We start from the raw sequence: 25456 nt of genomic DNA on the forward strand, positions 1-25456 counted from the left end.
ACACACTGAGGAGTTGTTCTAGGGAAAAAAGATTGCTGAGGACATAAAACCCTTTGAAAGGTCTCCTCTTTGAGTCATATCAAGAGGATATTGAGCTGGGGAACATTGCGCCCTGGGTGAATTGAACGCTGGGAACATACAGTAGATACACTCTTGGTGAAACAAACAGGACTTTCACCCAGGAGGCCGCTGTTCGTGTCCTGTGTGAAACCAAAAACCAGAGTTGGATTATTTTAACTTACGTAACATAAGCAGCCCATTAAGAGGAGCGAGCAGTCAGTAGTCAATAGCAGTATCAAACAGAGCAGTCAAAAAAATAGGTTTTTAAAAAAAATTGTCTGTCACTGTAACCACGACAGGTCCTTAAGCCTACAGTCATTAGTATCAGTATGCAAGATTAGCTGTGGACAGATACAAAAACAAACGCTTGATCCCCTCCAGGCTTAAACCTGGTTGAGATAATAAGGAGAATTTTCTCAAACCATAAAGGAATGTTTTATCCTTCAGTTTATTTGTCAAAATCTCCAAATTTGGAGATAGATGGTTTTCTTCAGACAGCTACAATATGCACTGGCACCTTGCATTAACACGCCGTGCATTTTACCTGGATTACACTACGCATAACACAACTGTTTACATCCATTTCAGAAAAGGATCAGGATGAAGCCAGGTGCAACCTCTCTGTCCTTATTGTGTGTTTGTGCTTTTTCGCAGGTTTGCTGGTCGACCTGGAAATTACATGTATGTCTTCAATGATCATCGAATGGAAGAGGTTTGTTACCTTATTTTGTATCTGTTTAGCCTCCAAAGTAAAACATAAAGTGGTGATGAATAAGTGTACAAATGAAGTGTGTTCTCGCCCCTCAGTGTGCACCAGGAGGCTGCCTCATTGAGTTGTGCATTCAGCTCAGCATCATCATGCTGGGAAAGCAGCTAATTCAGAACAACATCTTTGAGATTGGCATCCCGTAAGTAAACTTCAAGATTCCGTCTCACCATTCTTGTTTTAACAACATTCCTCTCATGTCTGCATGGTGGTACTTCAAAACCCAAAGGTCAGAGGTCATCTTTGTTTTTAACAACTGTCTAACAACAGAGGTGCCTTTTGACTTCAGGCTGCACTGTTACTGTTGCTGTAAGCACAGCTTGACCTGCTGACCCGCTGGTCTCATCAAACACCGTGGTTTCTCCAGGACGTCCTGAAGGATCAGCAAGCCACAACGCATACCATCATAGCATCTACATACCATCCACTCATTTGCTTCACATTCATGCACTTAAAAGCTTTCAAACCTGGGAGCAAATCAGTAAAGTCTCATATTGTGGGCCAGTGTGCAGTTTTATAGGGAATCTCTGGAGCCACTGAGTGAAAGAAGTACTTCAGAAGTTTTCACAGGTTTACCAAATTGTAACTGACCCTTAAAGCCCCTGTCTAATGATGTAGGAGACGGAGACATTTAAAAGAAGTTAAACCCAAACAGGAGAAACTGACATGATTCAGAATTAATTCATTTTTAGGTATGCTTCTGTATCAAAGTTGCGACAATAGAATATCTAATTATTAATGACATTGAATTAGTAATATTCAATATCTTCAATTAACCAGCTCATTTCTGTATGGGTTGAAAGATGTTTTTCTTTTGGAACAGTAGTATTATTTTAATTAGGTAGTGATGCACATAAGAAAGAGCCTGCATTTTAATGTCTTGTTAACATCACCGGGGCTGGCTAACTCCCAAAAACACAACTTAACAGGTTCCCAGGGGCTGTATCCTTGGTAGAACACAAACAACGGAGGTGTATCTTTCAGAGGAGTGAGGGCTGGTTAGCTGACTGTGCACATCCTCCCAAACAGGATTCAGATCTATGGAGACTTCACAGCAGCGTCATTATGAGCTCGCATCCATAGAGACCAAAAGTGTGACTAAGGCATGACAGCATGACATATATATATATATATATAGGGTTTGTTTTTTCTGCATTTGGAGGAGGCTTCCTGACAACACAGTCTTGTTGACTCATTGTGATGTGTTGATGTTTGAAATGTGAACTTGTATGCGGCCCGTGAACAGAGGTTTGGACTGAACCTGTTTGGCCTGCTGATTTGGCCCACTAATCAACACAGTCAGCAGTTACAGCAGCAGCAGTGGCTGTGACACACAGATCGTGGAGGAAATGAAAGTATTTTAAAACCCATAGTGCACCATTGCTGCAGTTTATGTTAAAAATCATACTTCTTCTCCGAGTCATCATTCAGTTAAACGCACAGTACATAATATCAGCAGCTAGGGGTCTCTCGAATCAAAACAATAACAAAAGACTAAGTTTGATGATGTTGTGAAGTAGCATGGGGTCATGGGAGTTGTTGTCTTTATTGTTAAAATATCATTATCTCTGATGTTTACTGCAAATAAACATATTTAAATTCACTTTCAGATCATAGAAAAATACATTCCTTATACCTCCAGACCTTGTCTGAGAATCATCACGTCTTTAAATATGCTTCAGTATCAAAGTAATCCCGTCATAGTCTGTACATCCATGCGTACATTGCAAACAGTAGCTGATTTGGAATATTTCCAATGATTCTAATTTGACAAAAGATAAACAAATGTTGGCTAAACAACATGCCAAGTTGTAGCCTAAAGCATAACTCAGAATGAGGGGTGGGGGTTTGAGAGGCACTGGTATCTCTTGTTCTCTTTCTCTGTGTCTGTTTTGAATTTGAAGTTATTTAAAGCTGTCTTCAGTGATTATAACCAAAAAACTAAAACAGATTCACAAAAACACAGCCCTGACAGGTTGACCTAATTATAGTAGTTTTTAACTGGTAAACACTCTGTCTTACACATCAAGCAGACACCTGCTGCAACATTATCATCCCATTTGGAGTCACGTTTCTGGCCACCTGATGACTGGAAGTCCAATTTTGATTGTGCTTTAAAACAACAACTCTTCTTGTGAGATGCTCAATTTAATACTAAATATCAGAAACTGTTGCTAAATTCAGGTTGAATTAGATGATCTGGTAGGGTTTTTTTCAAATATTAACTGGCACATTTTCCAAATGAACATTTACGTTTTTGAGTGATGTATTGCAATTTTCACAAGATATATGACTAGTGATGGCATCACCTGGCTGTAGAGCAATGTAATAGCTAAAAAAAAGGGACAGGAAAGGAACAAGGGGCAAAGGAATCTCTCTCCTCTCTCAAACCTACCCCAGTATCATGACAGTGTGCTTGGAGATTGTGTGTATGTACTCCACTAGATTGTAAAGCATGTTTGTATTAGTGTGGACATGTTTATCTAAATCTACTGTATGTGATGGTGTGTGTTTAAAGGACAGTAAACATTTATATATTCACTGCCTCCTTGGATGTGCAGTACCATCTGTAACTCCCCTGTGTGTGTGTGTGTGTGTGTGTGTGTTTGAATCACATAAATAATGCAGTCAAGCATTTAGCTGCTTTTATTAGAGTTTTTTTTTTTTACAAGCAGTACACACTTACAGTATACACACTGCACACACTGTCACACGGTATGTTTTGTCCATTTACACAGTCATACATGCATCATTTCATGTACACATATAATATGCAGGCACACACATACTGTGAGTGGGAATTATTTACCAAGGCATGTGCTTACTGAAACACAAAACTCTTTTGCTCTCTGTGTACCTGGCTCTCTCTGCTCTCCCACCGTGCTTCCCAGCAGCAGCTTGTTAGCATCACATAGCTTCAGTTTTCAGTTGAATGCCAATCTGCTGGTTGCTTTCTTCATTCACGTTTATTTGAAAACAGTCAGCTTCTGAGTGTTTGTTTAGCCTTACTTTACCTGTGTAAATACTTGTTATTATGTTTCACAAGCAGAGACAAGTGTCAATACATTGTTCCAAGGAAAGTTTACACATTCCATACACAAGCACCACACTGCTTCACACATAATATTTTATAATATGAAGATGTGGCTGTTTTCTGGGATTAGATTGCTATCTTACAACATTCAGTCAGTAGGATTCCTTTTTAGTCACAGCGACTTTTATTATTCATGGTTTATAATTATGTACATTTCTTCTGTTTAAATTAGATTTACACTTTGTATTGAACACTAAGCATATGGACACACACGGTACAATGTGATCTTTTTTCCTCCGTTCCTCTCCCCACCTTCTCCTCCACCTTTCCGTCATCCAAACAGGAAGTTGAAGAAATTGGTGCGTGCAATGAAGAATAAAGGATCAGCAGAGAAGGAGAGGGAGGACGAGCGGCCGCCTCAGCAGTGGAAACTGGATTATGCCCTGACTCCTTTTGATGGCCTTACGCCTGAATACATGGAGATGAGTGAGTCTGCATGGATGCACGCACGCACACATGCATGCACGCATGCAATGAGCAGCCATTTAGGCGCCAACATACATTTAAAATGACTGAGAGGTGTTATGTAATCCATCTCAGGTAAAAGTGCACACCGGTACTGAAAAGTATACGGATATAGGATGTATTTGTGTTTTCTTATAGGTCACGCTCATCAAGGCTGTCCCTTATGAACAGCATCTGTCAGTTGCATCTGCCTTAAGCAGCCTAGGCCTGACCTGACAAAGACCTCTACTGGAGACAAGAATCATGATTCTTGTCTGTCAGAAGCAAATGATCAGGTGGCCCAACAAAGCGTGTCTTTCTCAGAGGGGATTGTTTCAAATTTTTTCTGACACATCGTTGTTTTCTTTTACCCTATGATGTTTTCCTAACCTTAAAGGTGTAATTTTTGTGCCTAAACCTAGTCAAACTTTAACCACAGCAGTGGCTGATCAGCAAAGGGTCATACAAATTGTTTTATTAAGGTCAAACAATTAAAAATAAATGTTTCTGTACAGTATGTTAGTCTTCAAAACGTCTTCATTAAGGTCAATTATAGGCTAATTTGTTAGGAAGGGACTGTCATGTGTCAGTAAAAGTTGACTGATTCACTGCCTGTGAGAGGAAAAGTTATTATGTGGAGCTGGTAAAAACCTGCAGGTCTTGTGAGGGTACACACAAACACACACACACACACACACACACAGCTGTAGTCATTCCTCTCTCCTATTAAAACTAATTGCAGTCATAACATACCAAAACCTGCTTAGTTATAACTCTTCCTGAGAAAAAAATTAAGCCTTAAGGTTTGATGAAGAACTAACTGGACTGCAGGGATCAACATTGAAGATTGACATTTAGTTGTTAAAATTTTAGTTAAAGTTGTAATGAGCAGATTTGTAACATAAATATCTGTTTTGCCAGGTTCTGTCACAGACTGCCGATGACGGTTGTTTCAAAAAATAATTTCAGTTACCTCGTTTAAAATTCTTTAAATTATATCTAGTCCTCCCTCATTGTAAAATCAAATCTGTGAAGGTTTAACTGCAGGAAACAAGATGTCTCCTACTTCACTGAGAAGTACATTTTCACTGTAGGTGCACTGGAGGCTTCATGTTTCTCCATCACACTTGTTTAAGTAGCATATTGGCCAATATTTGCATTCCAAAGTTGTTGTGAAGTCACAAAATCATATTATACGTACATGTGTTAAACTGACATTTTAGGTAAACACAGAGAATCTTTTCCCTCCTCAGTAGATGAATGTGAAAACAGACTTCAGGGGAAGTAACAACAATCAAACCATATTTTTGAGTGGAGCTGTACTTTAAATTTGCTGATTTAAACACTTGAGGTATGGGAGAGTCAGTCTTTCCCATCACATTTCTTCAATTTAGTTTAGGTTAAAAGAATCAAGAAAAACAGATTGGATTAAATACAATACTTTCAGGATATCAAATTGCAATTTTGCATGTTATCTGTATATCTTTAATATTTTACGCTCTGGTGTGAATTTAAGCGAGCTCTCTAGTTGCAGAGTAGGTGCAGTCAAGCTGATACCCAGAAAAGGAAAAGACAACATTTTTTAATCTTCAGGGAGGAGTGACAGATATGAATTGACAATCACGAATTAAGAGATTTTCTGCTTTTTAGTCAACATTTTTGATAAAGATGCAGCTCATCAGAACCATGAGTAATGCCTCTATGTCCATAATCTGCTTTAGAGCTTTGTGCTTCTCTGATTTTAAGACACAGGACCCTGGTGTTATCTTATGACCGAGGTGTAAGGTTAATTCATGCCTGACCTCCAAACAGTGAAGGTAATGAAAATTTTACTGGAATGTCCATTAACCAACTAGGTACCCAGTACCCCCTGTAATGATGTGTGGGTTGAGTGATTGACCTATTTTACCAGAAGAAAACTGGCAACTGAATGTGAAAATATCTGCTTCCAGTCTCCATTGAATGCATTAATTGTTAATATGTAATAGAGAGAAAATAAAAGCAAAAATGTGCTTGAGAAATTCATAAAGCAAAACAGACAGTGACAGCGGATATGGCCACACAGCTTGATGTTACTGAGCATTTCCTCCAGGTTGAGCAGCAGTTCAGCAAACTTGCAGCAACAAGCTTGGCTTTAGAAACTGGCAACATATGTGCAAACATTGTGAACCAGTAAAACTGTCTAAATTGTGCTCAGTTCAAAGCCATAAAAACACATGAGATTTTGGTGAAATTGTAAATAGCAAGTTTTGTTGGCAAAATCTGATGGGTTCTTTGTGGGAAATGATCTTGTAAACGTGGGATCCAAAACAAGCTTAGAAACCTATGAAAGATAGACAGACGCAGGAACCGTAACTCTTCACAAGTGGAAACATGGTCAGATTTCCTGAAACTTTATATTTTAAAATGAGTGTCATAGCTGCTACCTGTGTCTTTTGGTGGAATAGAGACCCTTCCAGAGTTCAGAACTGAGTAGAAAAGTTCTGTTTTGGCTTCTGACCGTGCAGTGATAAGATAATGTGGAGATTTCACGCGATATGGAGTGAGGACAGAGGGAACCGGGAGGAGGGTTGAGGGAGAGAAAAACAGAAAGAAGACTGAGCTGATGTCGCTGCAGGGCACAGCAAGGAATGTCAGATATGTCTGAGCTCTATATGCAAACACACACTCACACACAGCTGTTAGAGTGTGAATGGGTAGTTCTGGGTATGTGTTAACTCATTTGTTATTTATTTCTGTGTGTCTGTATTTGTAAGACCTGGTCCTTGTGTTACGGTGTTTGTGTTCTTTGTGTGTGCGTGTGTGTGTGTGTGTGTGTGTGTGCCTTGGCCATCCTTGAACCCGTCAACCTCGGCTCGGGTAGATAGCGAGGTTATTCTAAGCTTGCCCTCTAGCGTCCGCCGTTCCACTGTCGTATTTTCTTCCTCGCCGCTCTTTGTCTCAGTGTGGCGTCCGGAGGTGAAGCCGTCAGTCTCCAGCTTGCTGGAAATACCCGTTCCCACACTGCTAAAGTTCCACTGCCCTGATCAGAGCTGAACATCAGCCAAAGTCGGGCAAAATGCCTTGTCTCTCTCATGTTTCCTTTCCACATTCTAGGAGGCAGGTGGATGTTGATTTGATCATGTATTGATCAACCCAAAATAAATGTTTGTAGCAGAAATAATGTGAAAAAGCTTTTATCTGTTTCTGCTTTGTCCGATCAATCAAAATTGACAGCATCTCTACCTTATTCTGGGGATAATATGAAAGGTGAATAACTTCAACCCACATCACAGGGTTAGGGATGATAAATCTCTCTGTTTCTGTCACCCTGGCTGTACTGTGCCTTTAACGATGAACCCCTGCTGATTGCATGAACTTAAACACGTTTGAAATTCATGCAGTTAGCTCAGCTTATTTTCATTTTGCTTTTGTATCTTGGGGACATTCAATATCATATAGTTTATAGCCATACAGTTGATAAACTTAGAGGAAAAATGTTTTCTTCTTTCTAGTTTGCAATTGGAAATTAGTGGCCAAACCTCAAACCTAGCTCTGTAATCTAACAATTTTCAGTCAAAGAACAAGAACGTAAAGGCAGCCTGGTGAACTTTCTGTGTATGTAAACTAATCTACCTCTATCTGAGAACACTCCAGACAGAGCTGACTAACTGGAGCTGACCTCTCTGTGGCCAAAGGGAAGCTAGCGTGGCACCTGTCCAGGCACAAAACCAACCACCGACTTTAGTTTTAATTATTAGTCATGGTTGTTGTGTCTCTGGGTTATCTAACCAGACTGACTTGCATAACACACAAACACACACACACACACTCACACTCACACACACACACAACAGACAAACATAAAGCATAGATACACACATACTGTAGTCCCACACACTGCTTAATCATAAAAAGTCCCTGTTTAGCTGGTGCATTGGAGTGTTTAACCTTAAAAGGCATCATCTGAAACACAGAGCAAGCCTGGACAGACAGTGCGACTCCTGACCAGACAAATAGGCATTCACCAACGTCAGTCTGACGTGGTTTGAAAATGTGTACTTTCAGTGTTGTAGGATGTTACTTTGTATCCTACATAGCATTTATAATTGAACAGACCTTTCTCACTGTGGTGCATTGCAATCTGCCACACTGCGGTTGTTTTGTTAGTGTAGATGTAAATGTAGCCAGCGTTAACTACTGTAAGCTAGTATCTGTAGCAAGGAAATACACCTGGAAACAAGGTGTAAATCTAAATAAAGCTTTTTGTATCTGCAAGCTCTACAGAGTCTTTTCTTTACCCTAAACTCCCTTCCATTTAGTAAAAATTGAGAATGCTGAACAATTCTCTAATTATTATTCAATTATTGCCTTTCCTTACTTTTTAACTATAACAGACAGAACTAAACATAAACATGACAACAAGTACATACATTATGCAACTCCCAGTGGATGACTTTCACATCTGTTGTGGATCCCACTGGAATTAGCTTAAACATTTACCAGACCACCATCTTGATGTGGATCCAAGATGCATTTCTGGATCGTGTGGAGAATAGAAAGTAGTTTTCTCTCTTTAACAACTGTAGCAAACTCTGGGCGTATTGAACAACCTTATCAGTTGACCTAAATTCAGAATACCCTAACTAGGACATGCTTTGTGACAAAACAAAGACAAAACCACTGCCACTGTCTGGTAACTCTGCTGCAAGGCAGTAACAGAAACAGGGAAAATACTTTGTAATGTTTGCTGCAGACTGTAGTATTTTACATGTTGTGATACCCAACGTTAAACTGCGGCCTGCAGTAGAAAAGTGTAACTTGGGTTATCTAAATGTCCTTACGACACCAAGTGAATTCCAGCGATGGCATGACTGATGTGCTTCCCTAGTTTTTATGATGGCAGCAGCAGCTGGAGGGAATGGGACCAAACCTTTTGATACAGATATATACATTTGAATGTTATCAGAATAATTGTGCACACTGTGCCAGTGTAAGTGTGTGTACATGTGGCCTGGAGCAATGGGGATTATGGGAAATGTCTCCTTCATTTCCAGACACACAAATAGTGATACCATGTCCCCACCATGGTCTCTTTTGTTGAATTATACAGCTTCTAATTATGACAGGAATATTATACTTAGTAACAGTATTTTGTGTATGGATGTTTGATACCAATACACCTACTGTGTCAAGTTTAATGATGATGTTTATCTCTCTTCTCCAGTCATCCAGTTTGGTTTCGTCTCCCTGTTCGTGGCTTCATTCCCGCTTGCACCTCTCTTTGCTCTGCTCAACAACGTCATAGAGATCAGACTGGATGCCAAGAAGTTTGTTACGGAGTTACGCAGGCCAGTCGCTGTGCGTGCTAAAGACATTGGTAAGCTGCTATGATGCACATAAAAAGGAATAGACAAACACATACTGCTTTACAACCAGGATTATAAACTAAAATATCAAATTTGGCAGTGGATAGATTTATTATGGTTTTGTAGATACCTTCCTTCATGTCAAAGTGGAAACACAGCATTTCAAACATCATGCAACACCAAAACTCTCCACTGAAACCAGACAGATTAAGCTCTGTCAGGGTTAGCAGCGCCTTCAGGAAGTGAGGCGTGTTTCACGGCTGAGCTGGCGCGTGCACTGATAGACCCCAAAGGGTTCCTTTTCCCCTAACACTTTTGTTAGTTGTTTTAGGCTATTTATTTATTTTCAGTTGCCACATTTCTTTCTGGAAATTTGATTTATAGGTTACCAAGAACTATGATGTGTTTAAACAGCTTAAAAGGCTATTGCTATATTAACGCTTTTTAATTGTTGCTTCAGTGCAAGCATTTAAATGTTGTTTTGCAATAACTTAAATAATTAAATTATTTATTTAATTCAGTGAAAAGTGAAGGGTGTCAGAGGAAAATGAGCAACAAACAAAATGATGGAAACAAGGTTTACTATGCTACAAAGTTTGTTGCAACTTCACTGTTATTGTATGAATAACAATATGACATGCGGTTACCAAACTTTCACCATCTCCAGAAACATGAATTCAACCCAGAAAGGAACATACTGGCCACATATTTGTGCAGTATAAATATACACAGATAGATATGGATAAAATGGATAAAATAATCTTGTTGCTTCGGTCTCTTGTACATATTGGACATTGCATTCTTGTTAATGTTCTTTTCTGGAAGAAACCATTTAATGTGATTCAAGTTGCCTGAACAACTGAACACTGAATGAATTTCATTAAAACATGTCAAATTTGTGGTACCTTCAAGGAAAAAAGTGTTTGAATGGCCGTATGGCAACATGGGGTGGAAATAGATGAATTGTAATTACTTACTTACTTACCAACCTGCCCTATGCTTTGGTTCATGGTGAAATAACCTTCAAAAGGAACGACATTTTTGTCAGCCTCAGCTGTACTTAGTGTTTAGTGCTAATAAGAAAATGTTAACATGGTAATGTTTCTTCCATGTTCCTGAAAAGCCTCTCTCTTGCTCTTCTTTCTCTAGGTGTGTGGTACAACATACTGAGTGGAATGGGAAAATTCTCAGTCATTATAAATGTAAGTATTAATGCAATGCCCTTCTTTTTACCATCTTCACATTGAATTAGTGAAGGCAGATATATGACAACAAATGCATGAAGGCAGGTATTCTATAGTATATAGTACATAATGTGAGCTCTACTAGCAGCCTCTCCAGTGTATTTTAAATTGTGGGTCGCCAGGTTAGATTTGGAGGGAAATCAGTGGTATTACTTCCTAGGACAACATGGAAAAAGATTAACAGAGCACATACAGAAAGTTCAGTTTACTTGTCATGAGTTCTGCTCAACTTATGGAAACAGGATCTTGATCATGTCTAAGAAAAATCTCACTTTTATTACTATATGTGGTTATATTCCTATTCTTGTTCGAGTTATTACATTGTTAGCCAGTATTGTTATTACATGACTAGTTCAGATGTCCCTGAGAAGTACTGTAAATGACTAATGTAAAAAAATTTTTTTCATTACATTGAAATGTTTGACTCGTTTAGAATAACACTGAGCTACATTTCCAAGTTATTACATAATGCCGAAGTCACAAATCCAATTTTTACATAAACAAGGCCAGTTTATTAACTTCAAAGACATCGCAGGGAGGAATAGAGCTTTACAAAGATTGCATAACACAACAGTGCTCTACCACTGACCTCGAACTTCTTTGCTGGAACATTTCGACACATAATCCAGCTTTCATCAGGTGTGTTGTGTGTGTGTGCGAATGCCCCAGATTTAACCTCTCTCTTTGCTGTTAGATGTCATGTGTCATGACCTTGTGAGATCCCAGAATCATGTTTGAACCACCTTAACATGCTGATCTGTGGAGGTCACAGTATATGTGTGTGTGTGTGTGTGGTGGTGGAGTCAGGAAAAGTTCTGCTCGGGATTTGTCCTTGGCCGGCTAATCAAATCCTATTCAGTTTACTTTTAATACTAAGCAGATTTGTGGAGGATTCAGAAAAACAAGCAGCAGGAGTTTTTATTTATTCTAGAGCTATAGGGCACTGGACACACTTACACACACTTAAGCTGCTCCGGGAGCTTCAGCGCAATGGAAAACAGGGATCAGAATTCCTTCTTTTTGTGCATGAATCAGTTCTACAGACTTTATTTCATTGTACTAAATTAATATTTCAATACATTACTCAAATATCTGTGTGTAGTTTACAAGAACAGTGCTTTTGACCATCTAAAAATAAACAATTGAAGGAAGATATTTGACAAATCACAAGTTTTACAGAATACAGCATCTTTTCTTGTGGTGTTTGTTTGCGTTTCGTCAATGCTCGTGGCTTCACTCTCTCTCTCATTGTCTGTCTGTCTCTCTATTTCTCTCTGGAGGCCTTTGTGATTGCCTTCACGTCAGACTTCATCCCTCGGCTCGTCTACCAGTACATGTTCAGTCAGACTGGCACCATGCACGGCTTCATTGACCACACACTCTCCTACTTCAACGTGTCCAATTTTAAACCCGGCACCGTACCGCAGAACTCCGCGCTCGGAGACATCTCAGTCTGCCGGTAAAAAACTCACACACACAAACACTCATGCACACACTGAAATGCTGCAGTTATTGGAAGCAGTACTTTTAAATTATAATTTGCTTAATTGCCTTTGTGTCAAGTATTGTGAAATACAAAGTACAAATCAAGGTGCCCTCTAAAAACAATACTTGTGGCAAAGAAAGCCACCTGGTCAATAAAAATAGATACATAGTCATACACAATACATGCACACATGGGCCTCTCTTTTTCTTGTTTTCTGATTAATTTTCCTTTTACTGCCAGTGGAGTTCTGGGTGAGTGTTTAAGAAAACAGTCAAGTCAATCATCTATCTTTACAAATAGATTACAGGAATGTACTTTGGTGGGTTTTGTCTTAAGTGGATTAAGCAGCATTACTCTGACTTGTCAGAGCTTATAACTTTGACCTTAACAAATACATAAACACTTCCCTTCAGTCTCTGTGTCAACAACAAATAAGCCTTGCTAATTTCAAGGCTAGTATCCATTTAATTTGACAGAAGCATGTTTTTGTTTCTCCTGTGGTTCATGGAGCTGAACTGTCCAACAGAATTTTCTCGCTTCTTTCAAACCTTTATTCACACCAGGAAACCTTTTGAATAACATCTTACATTCACATTGGAAGCTATACGGAACAACCACAGCCCATTACTATGCACCATTTGCTGTGACCACAAACTCTGAAAGCTTTTGCACGTAAAACAGCACACTTGTTCTGTTATTGTGAGATTCTGTTTTTGTGATAGTAAGTAATAAAGCAGCCAGGCAGCGGAATTAAAGGCATAGCTGCAGACAAAGTGCCAAATTGAGGTGAGTGTAGTTGGAATTGATGCATGATGATGCATATAATAATCATTTTCATAAAGCACCATATTGTCTTTATATTTAATGACGTGTATATAGACCTACAATAAGACTGATGCATTACATGAGTGATATCTAACTGCTTAAGCAAGGGCTTCCAGAGATAAACAAAGTGGGGAATAGTGGACAAACTTGTGTGGTGGATCTGGATTACACTACTTCAGGCAGACCTGTATTGAGAGGCTGTAGATGTAGGGAATAACGAATCTAGTATTTGCACCTTTATATACTTTTAAACCTAGATTCAAAATGAAACCACTTAATTTCAACAGGTAATCCCATTCTGGATGGTCATAGGCATCTAGGTTTGAGATAGGGTGGAATCTATGGGTTTCTTGCCACAAGTAGGAAGAAGAAGGAGAGTATCCTTAGTTCTATTCAAAAACTCTTGATGAAGATTGTTGAGCTTTGTGCTGTTACTGAGGTTTGCAGGTGAAGAAACAAAGCTTTCAGTTGGAGTTCACTGCAACTTCCAAATGATACAGTGTTAAATTTTTCTCTAAGCCATGGATGTGATAATCGGTTAGGGTCACAGAACAGTTTTTGGTTGGAGATGCAGATGGGCTTGAGGCTGACACGCACCTTAACGCAGTAGTAAGTCATTCTGAAACCAAGATCAAATGGGAAACATGTTGTCACAACTCCAGTGAAGCTCAACATTATTAAGCCCAAAAGACAGTGCACTATTGTATCTTCTATGCATTTTCACTCATTCCAGTGGCAAGCATCTCTTTCATAATGTCAATATAAACCGCTATAGATGAAAAGGTCATGGATGCCGGCGCCCACAGAGGCCAACCTGCTGTTACATAAGACAGCAGAGAATTACAATGCAAGAATACAGTCTTTGTGTCAGTGTAGTGTGGTACGTCACGTCTCAAACACGATGAGCCTTGAATGCTTATAGGCATGAAATAGACTGGAAGATGTTCCAAGAAGGGTGTGTGTGTGCCTGCAGTGTGTAGTGCTGTATAGTGTATGTACAGACTAATGTTGTGCGCTATGCCTCCAGGCTCAAGGCAAATGATTCAAAACTGCATGTAATTCAAATTATGTCAGAGGCTCCAGACAGTTAATTTCTTTCTTTCTTTCTTAGTTAATTTGGGGACTTTGGTTGTGAGATGAATAAATGCATGAGGGAGAAAAAGAGGATAAATGGATGAATGATGTCTCAAACAGGGAATGGACAGTGGCAGATAATATCATTGAACAGAAGATAAGATAAAGCTAGGGACAAGGAAGCCAGGAAAGAAAAAAAACACAGAGGAAAGGAAGGAAGGGCAGAGGGAACACATTTTGACAAATAAACGCCTGCCTTAATTAAACGCCTGGTCTGGTTTTTATAGAAGTTCTTTGTATGTATAAAACCCCGCGGGGTTGCCCGCTTTAGCTGCTTCTAAGCTGCTTAGATCATTAATACAATATTAATGTTTAAACGTATGATCAATATATCCGTATGAACATCGTTACATCGGTTAGATCCTCCACAATACCACTGTTAAGTTCATTTAACGGAAACAACCAGAACCAAAGTCTAATTCTTCTAGATTTACCGGTGTAACCTGCATGGCTGCAAGAGAGAAAAGGGAAAAAAAGTGCTGACTCACGTTAACTTTGAAGCGCTCGTTAAGCCCGAATGTGTCCGTTCCTTGATTATTTAATATATTCCTTTAGTCTGTAAGTTTCCACCCATAAAAAGAATCAAAACAGCTTTTCAGAAAAATGAATCCAATTGTGAATCCTGTCATGTGCAGTCCATCGCTCTCTGTCTGCTAACTTTTCTCTTCCTACACCGTGTTGTTGTTTTCGTGAGGTTGGTGCCTTAAAAATAAAAGCGTGTGAGCCGTCTGTCGGAGCTAGACCAAATGAATGACGTGTATTGGATATTATTTGATCATTTTTACACAAGTATTATTCTGTTTGAAATAAATAAACTGTTTCATAGTAGTTTCTGTTTTGTGCAAAAAGAATTAAAGGCCTGTCCCATATGGACGTCTGTCTCAAATAAGGGTCAATTCAGTGACTTTAGCAAATAAAAGCCCAGGCTATTATTCAAAGTTTTACGGTATGTATGAGAAGTGGTATACAAGTTATTAAATCTCAATTACAGGTATGTGTACTGTATTTGGTTACTTTGAAAAGTTTTAAAAGTGTGGCAGTAACAAAATAGCAGCAATGGCAGCACTAGAACAGTTTGATGTAAATCTCGTTTTGGTACCTGCGATATTCTGTCGGTCAATACCCACAGCTAATGACGTACCTACATACGTTTACCAATCCAGAGTTTCACTATAATTCTCAATTCCCTGTCCTTCATGACACCTTGACCATCACTGATTTTGAACACATTTCAATTCATGTAACTACCAGTAAATAAGACCATCACTCAGATATCTTGTAACCGTTTGTATTGTAAGTCACCTGGCTGGATATGAAGAGATCAAGAATGATTATAAATGTGAATATCTAACATCTGGTCTGTAATCTGCCACTGTCTTCCTCATGCTTTTAAAGACAAACATTTTAATTGGTTGGTATAACTCCTTAAAGTAAGTTTACCTGCTTGTTGCTTGTAATGTAGTGTTCCAATAGACAGATGGAAGAATTGCCTTTTTTGCTAAGTGGCTTAGCCACACAAACTTGTTGGGAAATTAACCCTCTGTTTGAAGTACCTGTTATATGACATGGTGACAGACGCTGTATATTATTATAATGTCTTCTTTGCACAGTTCCCAGTGATAGAGCAGTATTACACAACAGATTTGCGATGATTTTAGTAAATTGACCAGAAACTTAGTCCAACAAAATGTCTTTCTTTAAAGGTGATTCATGTCCATGCCCCTGCTCAGTTACTTCTGAGTGAATATTAAATCCCTACCAGCCCCTACTGTCATTTGACCTCTGAGCTCCATGTGGAGGGGGCAAGAGAAAAGGGAATTTCCATACAGGGATACAATTTTTCTCTGTATTCCTACCGACGTCAGTTCTACATCAAATTTTTTTTTAGCCAGAAAGCTTCACAGTGATTTAGAGAAAACAAAGAACACAGACACAACATATTAAGTATAATAAAAACAATACACAAGAGTAGTTAGCCACAAATTCTTGTGATTAGTAGGCTTTATATGTTGCAAATCATTGTCACTTCTTGGACAGGACTTGGAAAAGTATTATGATAGCGGGACTTTCAGGCTTCTACCTGTTTCATGTCAAGACAGCGCTTGTTCCCTGAGCTGACGGGAAGTTGGCTCTTAAACTCTTTTATCACCAGGAAGTCAAATGAGGGCCAAGGAGTTGGATTATAATGTCATTTCTGATACGATGTTTCCTCCTGGTGCATCAACTGAAAATGTTTGTTCAGGAAGTCAGGATTAATCCTCTGGGGATCAGAACCTTCCAGCAGTAGGCATGAAGTCTTTGCGCCTGATGCTGTGGAGTTTGTTCATGGTCAGCCGTGGGACATCAAAGTCAGAAACATGGCATTCCCAAACGCTGGAATTGAGCCACTACGGTATAAAAACATGAGCGTGCGTAAGACAGCTGTGTGTGTTTGTACACAGAACTGTACAGCAGCCAATGTTACTGTACTGATGCCTCCTGACTAGACAGTCCAATTTAAGGGATTTCTTATTCAATTTCTGCCAGATTGAAACTGTGAAATGACAGATGGAGCAACATGTGATCCTTTATCGGTCAGTATCTCAGAACATGTTGGGCAAGAATTTTGGACCTTAGAGTTCTTTTCCTCTTGTTCCTCTCTCTATCTGTCTCTGTCCCCAGCCAGGAGGAAGTAATAAAAACTGCTGAGGGATGGAAGTGGTTTTGGATCAAAGCAAGCTGGATGCCAGACCTGTCACTGTTCTCATGCTCTTAACAATTCTGAGGAAAGAAATAGAAATGAGAGGGGGAAACAAATTAGGAGCAAAGAATAAACATTTACTGAGAGTGTCTGAATAAAAGATCACAGAAAACTGAAAGGCAGATGCACAGACATATTAAGAACACATATTCTTACCCACAACAGATAGAAAGATAATATTGTTTTAGGTCATTGATTTCTCCCATACCTGAGAGCAACCGCATTCTGTGATGAGAGGTTGGCTGTGTGTGTGCTTATTTTAAGGATGGGAATGGTCTGACCCTTGCTTGTCTGTAAATGTATTCCTCAATCCCAGGAGAGACTGTATTTGCAACAGTAACACACACACACACACATTCTCAAGCCTCTCACATACTAACCATAATCTCATTGAGAGGTCTTATGAAAGAATATTGAGTTAGGTGCTCCGGTTGTTGCCGAGCTGCACTATTATAACCAAACATGGGGCGTCTACAAAACACACACACACAGGGAGAGAGAGAAAATGTTCTTTGAGAGTAACATTTTAGATTTCATTCCAACCAGACAAGTTAAGCATGCATGGAGCATGACAGGACGGGAGGTCTTGTTTTACAGTTTAGTTCAGAAGTTGATCCACAACAAATTACAGTAAAATACTGGCCAGCGAGTGAGACAAAGATGAATAGATCAAAAGGGAAATGAGAGGGAGAGAATAGATGACTCTCATAGGAAGCATTCCTCACTCATGACTGTATAAGGAGAAAGAATCAGACACCATAAGACCCTGCTAACACACATAAACACACACACAATGCACACACACACATCTCCCTTCCCCCTCTATTATTTCTATACTGCTAGTCAAGTACTTAATGAGACAGCTCAATCAGGCCATTTCATCCATTTTGGCTTTGGAGGAATTTTTCATGACTGTGTGTGTTGTGTGTGCGTGTGTGTCAGTTGTCTCAATTTAAAACTTTGATCTGAGCCATCACATTAACCTGACATGTTTAACGGCTGTGTGTTTACTGTAAAAGACAGTTTCCAGTGTGATTGGAGTTTCCTGCATTCCTTTTCTGTTCTAATTCATCTTTTAAAAACACTTTTATCTAGCTACTGTAGGATGTATTTTAAATTCAGTTTTAAGATTAGCTGTATACAGCACTGTCGCCTCACAGCAAGAAGGTCATGGGTTCTCTCCGGGTGCTCCGGCTTCCTCCCACCATCCAAAGACATGCAGGCTAGGTTAATTGGTGTCTCTAAAATTGTCCTTAGGTGTGAATGTTTTGATGGGAATCCTGCTTTGTAACATTAATTGCCTCGTTGAGAAAGCAGTCAGAAGTTAAATGGTTAGCACACACATATAAAAGTTTTCCAGTTTTTGTGGGGACATTCATCCATCGTCAACTGCTTATCCTGCATACAAGGACGGGGGGGGGGGGTGGACATCGGGCAAAAGTCGGGGTACACCCTGGACAGGTTGCCAATCCATCACAGGGCCACACATAGAGAAACAAACACTCACACTCTCACCTAAGGACAATTTAGGATATTTCCATCATAAATAAAGTTAATTCACTGAGTCTTCACTTCTAGTGGGAGTGTTGGTTCTGAGAAATAGCCGTGCTTTGCTCACTGTCATAGGTTTATGTTGACGGAGTCGGTGTAAGAAAGGAAAGAACAGCAGAATGCTTGGAAGATTCACTATGTTTTCACTCTTTGGTTGGATTAAACTGTAAATATCCCCCTTGTTTTATGTTTGCCTGCTTGTTTTTACCAAATGCCTTATGGAAGGGAATGTTTGAAATGTCTCTATACTGCAAGTGTTGCAGTATAGAGGTGTTTGCAGGGTTACACTGATTTGTGACTTAAAAAGAATGTGGGACAGTGGCGTAAATTTTGGGGGCCAATGGCCTATTGCTTGACAGGGTTGTGAATGACAGGAGGCAGAGCTATTCATTCAGACACACCTTTATATTACAGTTCTAATGATAAATGTCATTGTCAGACAGGTTGGCAAGTTTGCGTAATGGCTTACTTACTGAAAGTTAGATGAGAAGATTGATACCAGTCTCATGTATTTCCATTAGATTTGAAGCTATAGCTAGCAGCCAGCTAACTTAGCTTAGCTTGGTTTAGCCTAGCTCTGCTTAGTGTAAAGACTGGAAACAGGTGGAAACAGGTAGCCTGGCTGTATCCAATGTTAATAAAATCTCACTCACTCACTAAATAAACCATATATAATAAAGCATGTAAAAAGGTTATAGTTTTAAGAGGGTTATGTGGCAGACTGTTTCTTGAATCGAAGCAGTGACTTTCTGAAGTCTTTTATGGTTGCTTGGCAACCACACGGTGACAACAAAACAATAAATCGGCCAAGAAAAAGTCTGGCACACATACCCTCATAAAACCACAAAATTTCCCCTTGGGCGGCATGGCAGTGTGCTAGTGAAAATGAAAATACATGTAAAAAAATTACTCAACCACTTGTTAAGTTTGGAGGAGCAACAACGCTTACCTTCTCTTTAAGTTTATGCCAAGTTTTTGTTTGGTTATAGTAACCCTAACCCTGTCCTATGCATTAACAATAGAATTCTTATGAAACAAAGCCTAATCCATCATAATTTGCACTATACAACAAATAGTTTCTTTGTATCCTTGCAAAGGAAGTGGTTGAGATTCTTGTGGCCACAAAGGTTTGCTTTCGAGGTAGACTGACAAACATACATAGATATAAACCAGTTTAGACAGTTGGTGTCCAATCCATGTTTCTAGTCATGGCAAGGACCAGCATGATGTGCAGAACTGTTACGCAGAAAACATGTCACAGTTTGATTATCTCCTCTACAGAATTTTTCCTCTTGATTTTCTGTCTTATGTTAGAGGATGCAGTTATGCAGATATGTGCTAAATATGTTTACTCTTTTTATTTTCCTTGATTAAGACTCTGTCATGTGTTCTTAATCAGATGCCCTAAATGCACTAATGCGACCTAATGCTGGAAGACTCTGTCTACAGCTCCACATAATGCTGATCTTTGTTTATAAAGCTCAATCTCTTTCTGTCTTCTGTACATTCAGTGGGTAGGGAGGATGCATTTTTCTGCCTAAAGATATTCTCAAGATTAACAATGAGACCAACTGTCTCACTTGCCTCGAACAGAATGTGATATGTTGTACTTTCTCTGCATCCCACAGGGAAAATGACTTTTAAAGCAACTTTGTAACATAAAGCTGCGCTTTACTTTACACTCCTCTCTTCAAGAAATACTACACCTGTAAGGCACAAATACAGACAAGAATTACAAGAATTACAAGAATTTTACTGACCATAATATAGCTGTAGAGGGTTGGTAGAGGGTCAGGGTAGTTAACAGCTGCTGAAATGTCACTTTCTGGCATGCACTGTGCAATTCCTGCAGTCCCTGCGTTGACGTGTCTCCACGAGATGTTTCTGTTGTTAATGAGCTTTGTCTGACCTCGCTGCATGTGTTGACATCGGGCCACCATTGTTGAGAAAGAAGAATCAGTCAGTACATTTACATGCAAACACATCATTTGATTACTTTGAATACCCATATTAATATCCCAATTTGCAAGCATACACCTGGTTTCCATGATGACCTGAGTTGCATACAGTTTTTTCTCCTCAGATTTGTATTCAAAAGGAAGTGTTGTAGCCTACATACAGTAAATAAGATAATAGCTGGAAACTAAAATTGTATGGTCATTTATTGCTTTTGATAAGTCTGATTATGTGTAGCAGGCTTTTAAGCAGTTACTGACTAACACTGATGTCACCTCAGCTGATTGTTATGCTGAAGAGCTGCTTTTGACTGAACCTTGCTGTGTTCTTTTATGTTTCTATACGTGAATGACTGACTGCATCCAAATAAAAATATTCTAAACAAACACTCAAGCTGAGCATAAGGACGATGAGAACCTCCTTATGTTATTTAGGAGTGATTGCATCCAACAGGAAACATCTTGGTCAAACTCTCAATCAACTTGGTTTGTACTGGACACAAACGTACACAATATGTTGGCTCATCCAAGCCATCAGTGTATGTGTGTTATTGCTGAAACCAGATGTTTGTCCAAATATGTAAGTTTTTGGCTATAACAACAAAACACAAGTTTTTCTCCTTCAAAGTCCAGGTTTTGCAGTTACATTGTGCGCCTTAGACTGACAAGTCTAGGGCTTGTCATGTCATTTGTATACATATATATATATATGTATTTGTATGTCGTTTGTCTTGTCATATATACATATATATATATATATAATAAACTAAAGAATAATAAATAAACTAAAGACTGGCTCTAAAGAATGTTTTCATTTTTGTGCCCTAGACCCTCCACTCATTCAAGCCTGAACATTTCATTAATGACCAAAACAGATATGCAGCTGTTTCACGTTGTCTCTGTGCTTGTGTGTGTGTGTGTGTGTGTGTGTGTGTGTGTGTTGTACCGGATGAGAACACATCCTCAATCTGCCCACTCAAATAAATTCTGCTATAAACAAAACAGCATCTTCTTCTCTGTCTGTCTCTCTAAGTTGTCATTCTTTCTTTCATTTCTCACTGTTGTCTTTCTCCATGTTCCTTTTCCTCTCTCTATCTCTCTCTGTTTATCTCTTTTTTCCATCTCTTCTGTCTTCTGCCTCTGTTCCTTTCATCCCTCTTGCTTTCTTACTCTCCTCTCTTGTCTCTGTCCTTGATTCCTTGTCCTCATTTGGAACCATTAGCTCAACATGTGGTTTGTGTTTTCTGCTGTTTGTTTTGCCAGCACAATAAAAAGTATTTACTACAAAGAAAACAAGGGAAAGGAATCCTAATTAAGTGGATTGAACTATGTGTCAGGTGAATGGTGTGAATTGTATATTTTAATTTTAAAGGTAAATCAGTTTGCAATACAATAGTACAGGAGGAAGTTTGTCATTGAAGCAGTGTGGGAGGTGCTTTCCTTGGATTATCAAGTTGTTTATGTTTGTGTTTCTGTAGGTGGTGCTCTTTTGTTTTAGTGTTTAACCATGTTGCTCAACCGCACACATGATTCCAAACCAAGCTCATTTAGATATTTTTTCCCCACACAGGCAAGAAACAATGAAACAAAAGAAGTTTGACATACTCCATTTTTAGCATCTGTACTGAATTAATTTGTGTTTTGTTCTAGGTATAAAGACTACAGGGAACCCCCCTGGTCTCCAAACGCGTACACATTCTCCAAACAGTACTGGTGTGTCCTGGCTGCAAGACTGGCTTTCGTCATACTGTTCCAGGTATGAGCTCATTGTGTTTCATTTGTAAGCTGATCAATCAGCAACAAAACACGCAGAGAAACAAATATGAAGAGAAAAGCAAACAAAGCATATATGGGAATGACATCTATATGACATCTATAACAGATGCAAATGTTCTGAGTTTTTCCAATGTAGTTGCTACTCTGCAGTATAGTTTAAAGCACACACACTGTACTTTGATAAGTGACATATGTGTTGGTGTATCATTTTTGTGGTATTTTGCAGTGGAATTTAAGAAATTTCTATGTTAAAAAGACAGATAAAGTAATCGTGTGTGCATATGTGTGGGTCAGTCCTGATTAGGCGGATCACGCTGTACTCTCATCATGATCGGGAATATTACCAGATGCCTCGGTCAGTTAGCGACCAGCTAATTTGATAAACAGCTCCTTCTGTCTGCCCGCCTCACAAACATATGTCTACCACATGTGTTTTTAGAGTTCAGGATATTCCTTACAACGTCTTTAAGGTTCAAGATTAGACGTTTTCAAACTGTGAGACCTGCCTCTCAAGGGGTGCGCGGGAGGGTTGTGGGGTGGACGTGGGGTGAGAGACGTGAGGCAAAGGTACTGCATGAGGTGAAATTGATACTGATTCTAAAAATGTGTCCAGTGCCAATCAACGTCCATAAATCTGCGTAGAGATCATAGAAAAGAGACACTTGTAAGTGCAGAACTTGCCTGAGAATCTTCACACAAGTTTTCTTCAGTATCAGAGTAATCCAATCATAGTTTTCAGTACATTCCTGGGTTCATAGCAAACACGACAGCTAATAACTAATTTGGTATATTTTTAATAGTGGCAATATAAACACATGTAGACTAAAAAAACAGCAGACTTCACTGAATCCATGGCAACATTATATATTCTGTTTACATCCCCCAAACAGAAGTAAGATAAAGAATATAATTATATATGTGGCTAAATAAATAATGTTAACATTTTCATGTTGCACTATCAGCATATTTTGACATTACCAAGGCTCAGAATGTCATATCAACATGGTTCAGATATTACGGATCATACAGATATTTGTGTTAAAACCATTTCTATTCTGGAGCCTAGATTCCTTGTAACCTTTTTGTAACATTACTTTTGTCGTCCATCTCTCTTCATATCCATCCATCTTTCCCTCCCACACATCGCTTTCTCCTCTTCACTCCCTCCTCCAGAATCTGGTGATGTTCCTCAGCCTCGTAGTTGCCTGGGTGATCCCTGACGTTCCCAAAACCATCGTGGAGCAGCTTAAACAGGAGAAGAAGCTCCTGGTCGACGTCTTCTTGAGGGAAGAGAAGGAAAAATTGCAGCTCATCCAGAGCCTCTTCTCCAAGGACCAGGGCCAGGGCCTTCCCTTCCCGGGCCGCTTCAATACTCTGCCCTCAGGTCCAACGCAGGGCTTGCCGAGGGCGAGGTCTAGGGCTGCCAGCTTCAGCCAGTTCACCAGGAAGATTCCCCCGTCGCCCAGAAATGAAAATGAGAATTCGAGACATACAGCGGTGTGACATGTAACATATACATCTGTAGGGATGCTTAAGCTGGGCCTCAGGACTGCGATACATGTTGCTCGGGTGATTCGGTCTGTGAATGTCTTTGCCTGTGTCTTTTGTGTCCTTGAGTGTGTGACACAGTAGTGCTGTGATTAAAAAAGTCACAGAATCATTTTGAACAAATTGGAATTCATTGGCCTCAGTGTGGTTGAACGTGCAATGTCCACACAGGTTGAATGGGTGTCTCTGTTTTGTTCCTCCTTGCACAGACTGTTCACCTGATAAAGTGTTATAACTTTTACTTTTTGGTAATAATGAATTATTTAGCGAGGCACACTTGCTTCATAGCGTAGAAAAGCAATAATTACCGTATTAGGCTGAACACACGAATATTACCTGAAGAACCTGGAAGAGACTGGAGATAAAGAAAGAACTACAAACAAATGGATGGATTCTGTGATGAGCACTTAATCAGCACGGACATTGGGGCTCATTACGACGGCTGGAGACCGTCAGAATTTTCCTGCTATATATTCTTGTGCTCTTTATGTATTTTTGTTTTTAATAGAATTTGTAGCAGCTGGTTTTCAATACATGGTACTGAAAGCACAAGTGAGCCTCCTAGAAGAGCATCATTTTCTTGACACCATTTACTGTGTTCCTGCTGATTTTTCTCCATAGAATTCAGGAATCACTTTGAATCATTTTCAGACTATACTGAAATAGTATTTTTAGTCATTACACAGCTGCCTGTCATTGTTTTCTATACACCCTGCCCTACGTATTTAATGGAAGGATACACATGCCAATGTTGCACACTGTTATATGCCACTCATTGATTCCAGTCCAATCCAATAGTTATAGAAATAGAAGCTCTGTGAACAAGAATATATTTTGTTTTCTTAGCCATACTGGGTACAGAATGATTTATAACTACACTTAATTGCTTCTGAATGCAAAGAGAAAGCCAACTATTTTGCAACTGTAAATGAAAGTGAACTAGAAATTATCTCACATAACAAACACTTCATCAAAATTTCTTCATTATTAAATATCAGACTGTACACTCTGACATTCCTGCAGGTAATAATAAATCTACTTTCCTATTGCCCAATAAAAAGCAGCCATGTTGATGGTCTTGAGAGACACAGGCTTTATTTTGTACACCTGCAGTTGTTTCTGACCTTCATCGCTGATTCACCAGACTGATTTTTATGTTTAATTTTAGCTTGTTAGCTACATACTATCTGGTCTAACTATTGCTGTATAGTTGTTATCAACTTATTAGTATACTAATTAAATTAGCTTCATATTAAGTTAAACTGAAATTTGAATTCTCCTCACTTTTTGTGTAAGGAAATATAAGCTAAAGTGATGCAGCAAAGCATAAATATCCATTTACAAGTAAAGCATAAAATGATAGTGTGTAAACCTCAGCTCTTCCCATTTATATAGTGTGTGACTCATACCACTTATCGGAGTAACCCATTTATGGAAGATCGGAGTAGCGTATGGAGTGCTTAAATCACAGCCATGACTAAAAAC

The 25456-nt window shown here is 39.2% G+C and overlaps 1 protein-coding gene across 1 annotated transcript in view; it reads left to right on the top strand.

The window, feature by feature from the left end:
- ano2b (anoctamin 2b) overlaps positions 1 to 25059 on the top strand; it is a 65357-nt gene extending 40298 nt beyond the window's left edge. The window contains 8 exon segments of the mRNA XM_038739280.1: positions 715 to 772; positions 868 to 968; positions 4204 to 4346; positions 9571 to 9723; positions 10862 to 10914; positions 12237 to 12415; positions 22298 to 22403; positions 23597 to 25059. Coding sequence (XP_038595208.1) covers positions 715 to 772; positions 868 to 968; positions 4204 to 4346; positions 9571 to 9723; positions 10862 to 10914; positions 12237 to 12415; positions 22298 to 22403; positions 23597 to 23926 — 1123 coding nt within the window. The 3' untranslated portion in view covers positions 23927 to 25059.
- Positions 25060 to 25456: the final 397 nt, after the last annotated feature.

The sequence above is a fragment of the Micropterus salmoides genome, unplaced genomic scaffold, assembly GCF_014851395.1.
Source record: "Micropterus salmoides isolate LMB-PRFRI ecotype aquatic unplaced genomic scaffold, ASM1485139v1 Ms_hic_scaffold_23, whole genome shotgun sequence".
NCBI classification, from domain to species: Eukaryota; Metazoa; Chordata; class Actinopteri; order Centrarchiformes; family Centrarchidae; genus Micropterus; species Micropterus salmoides.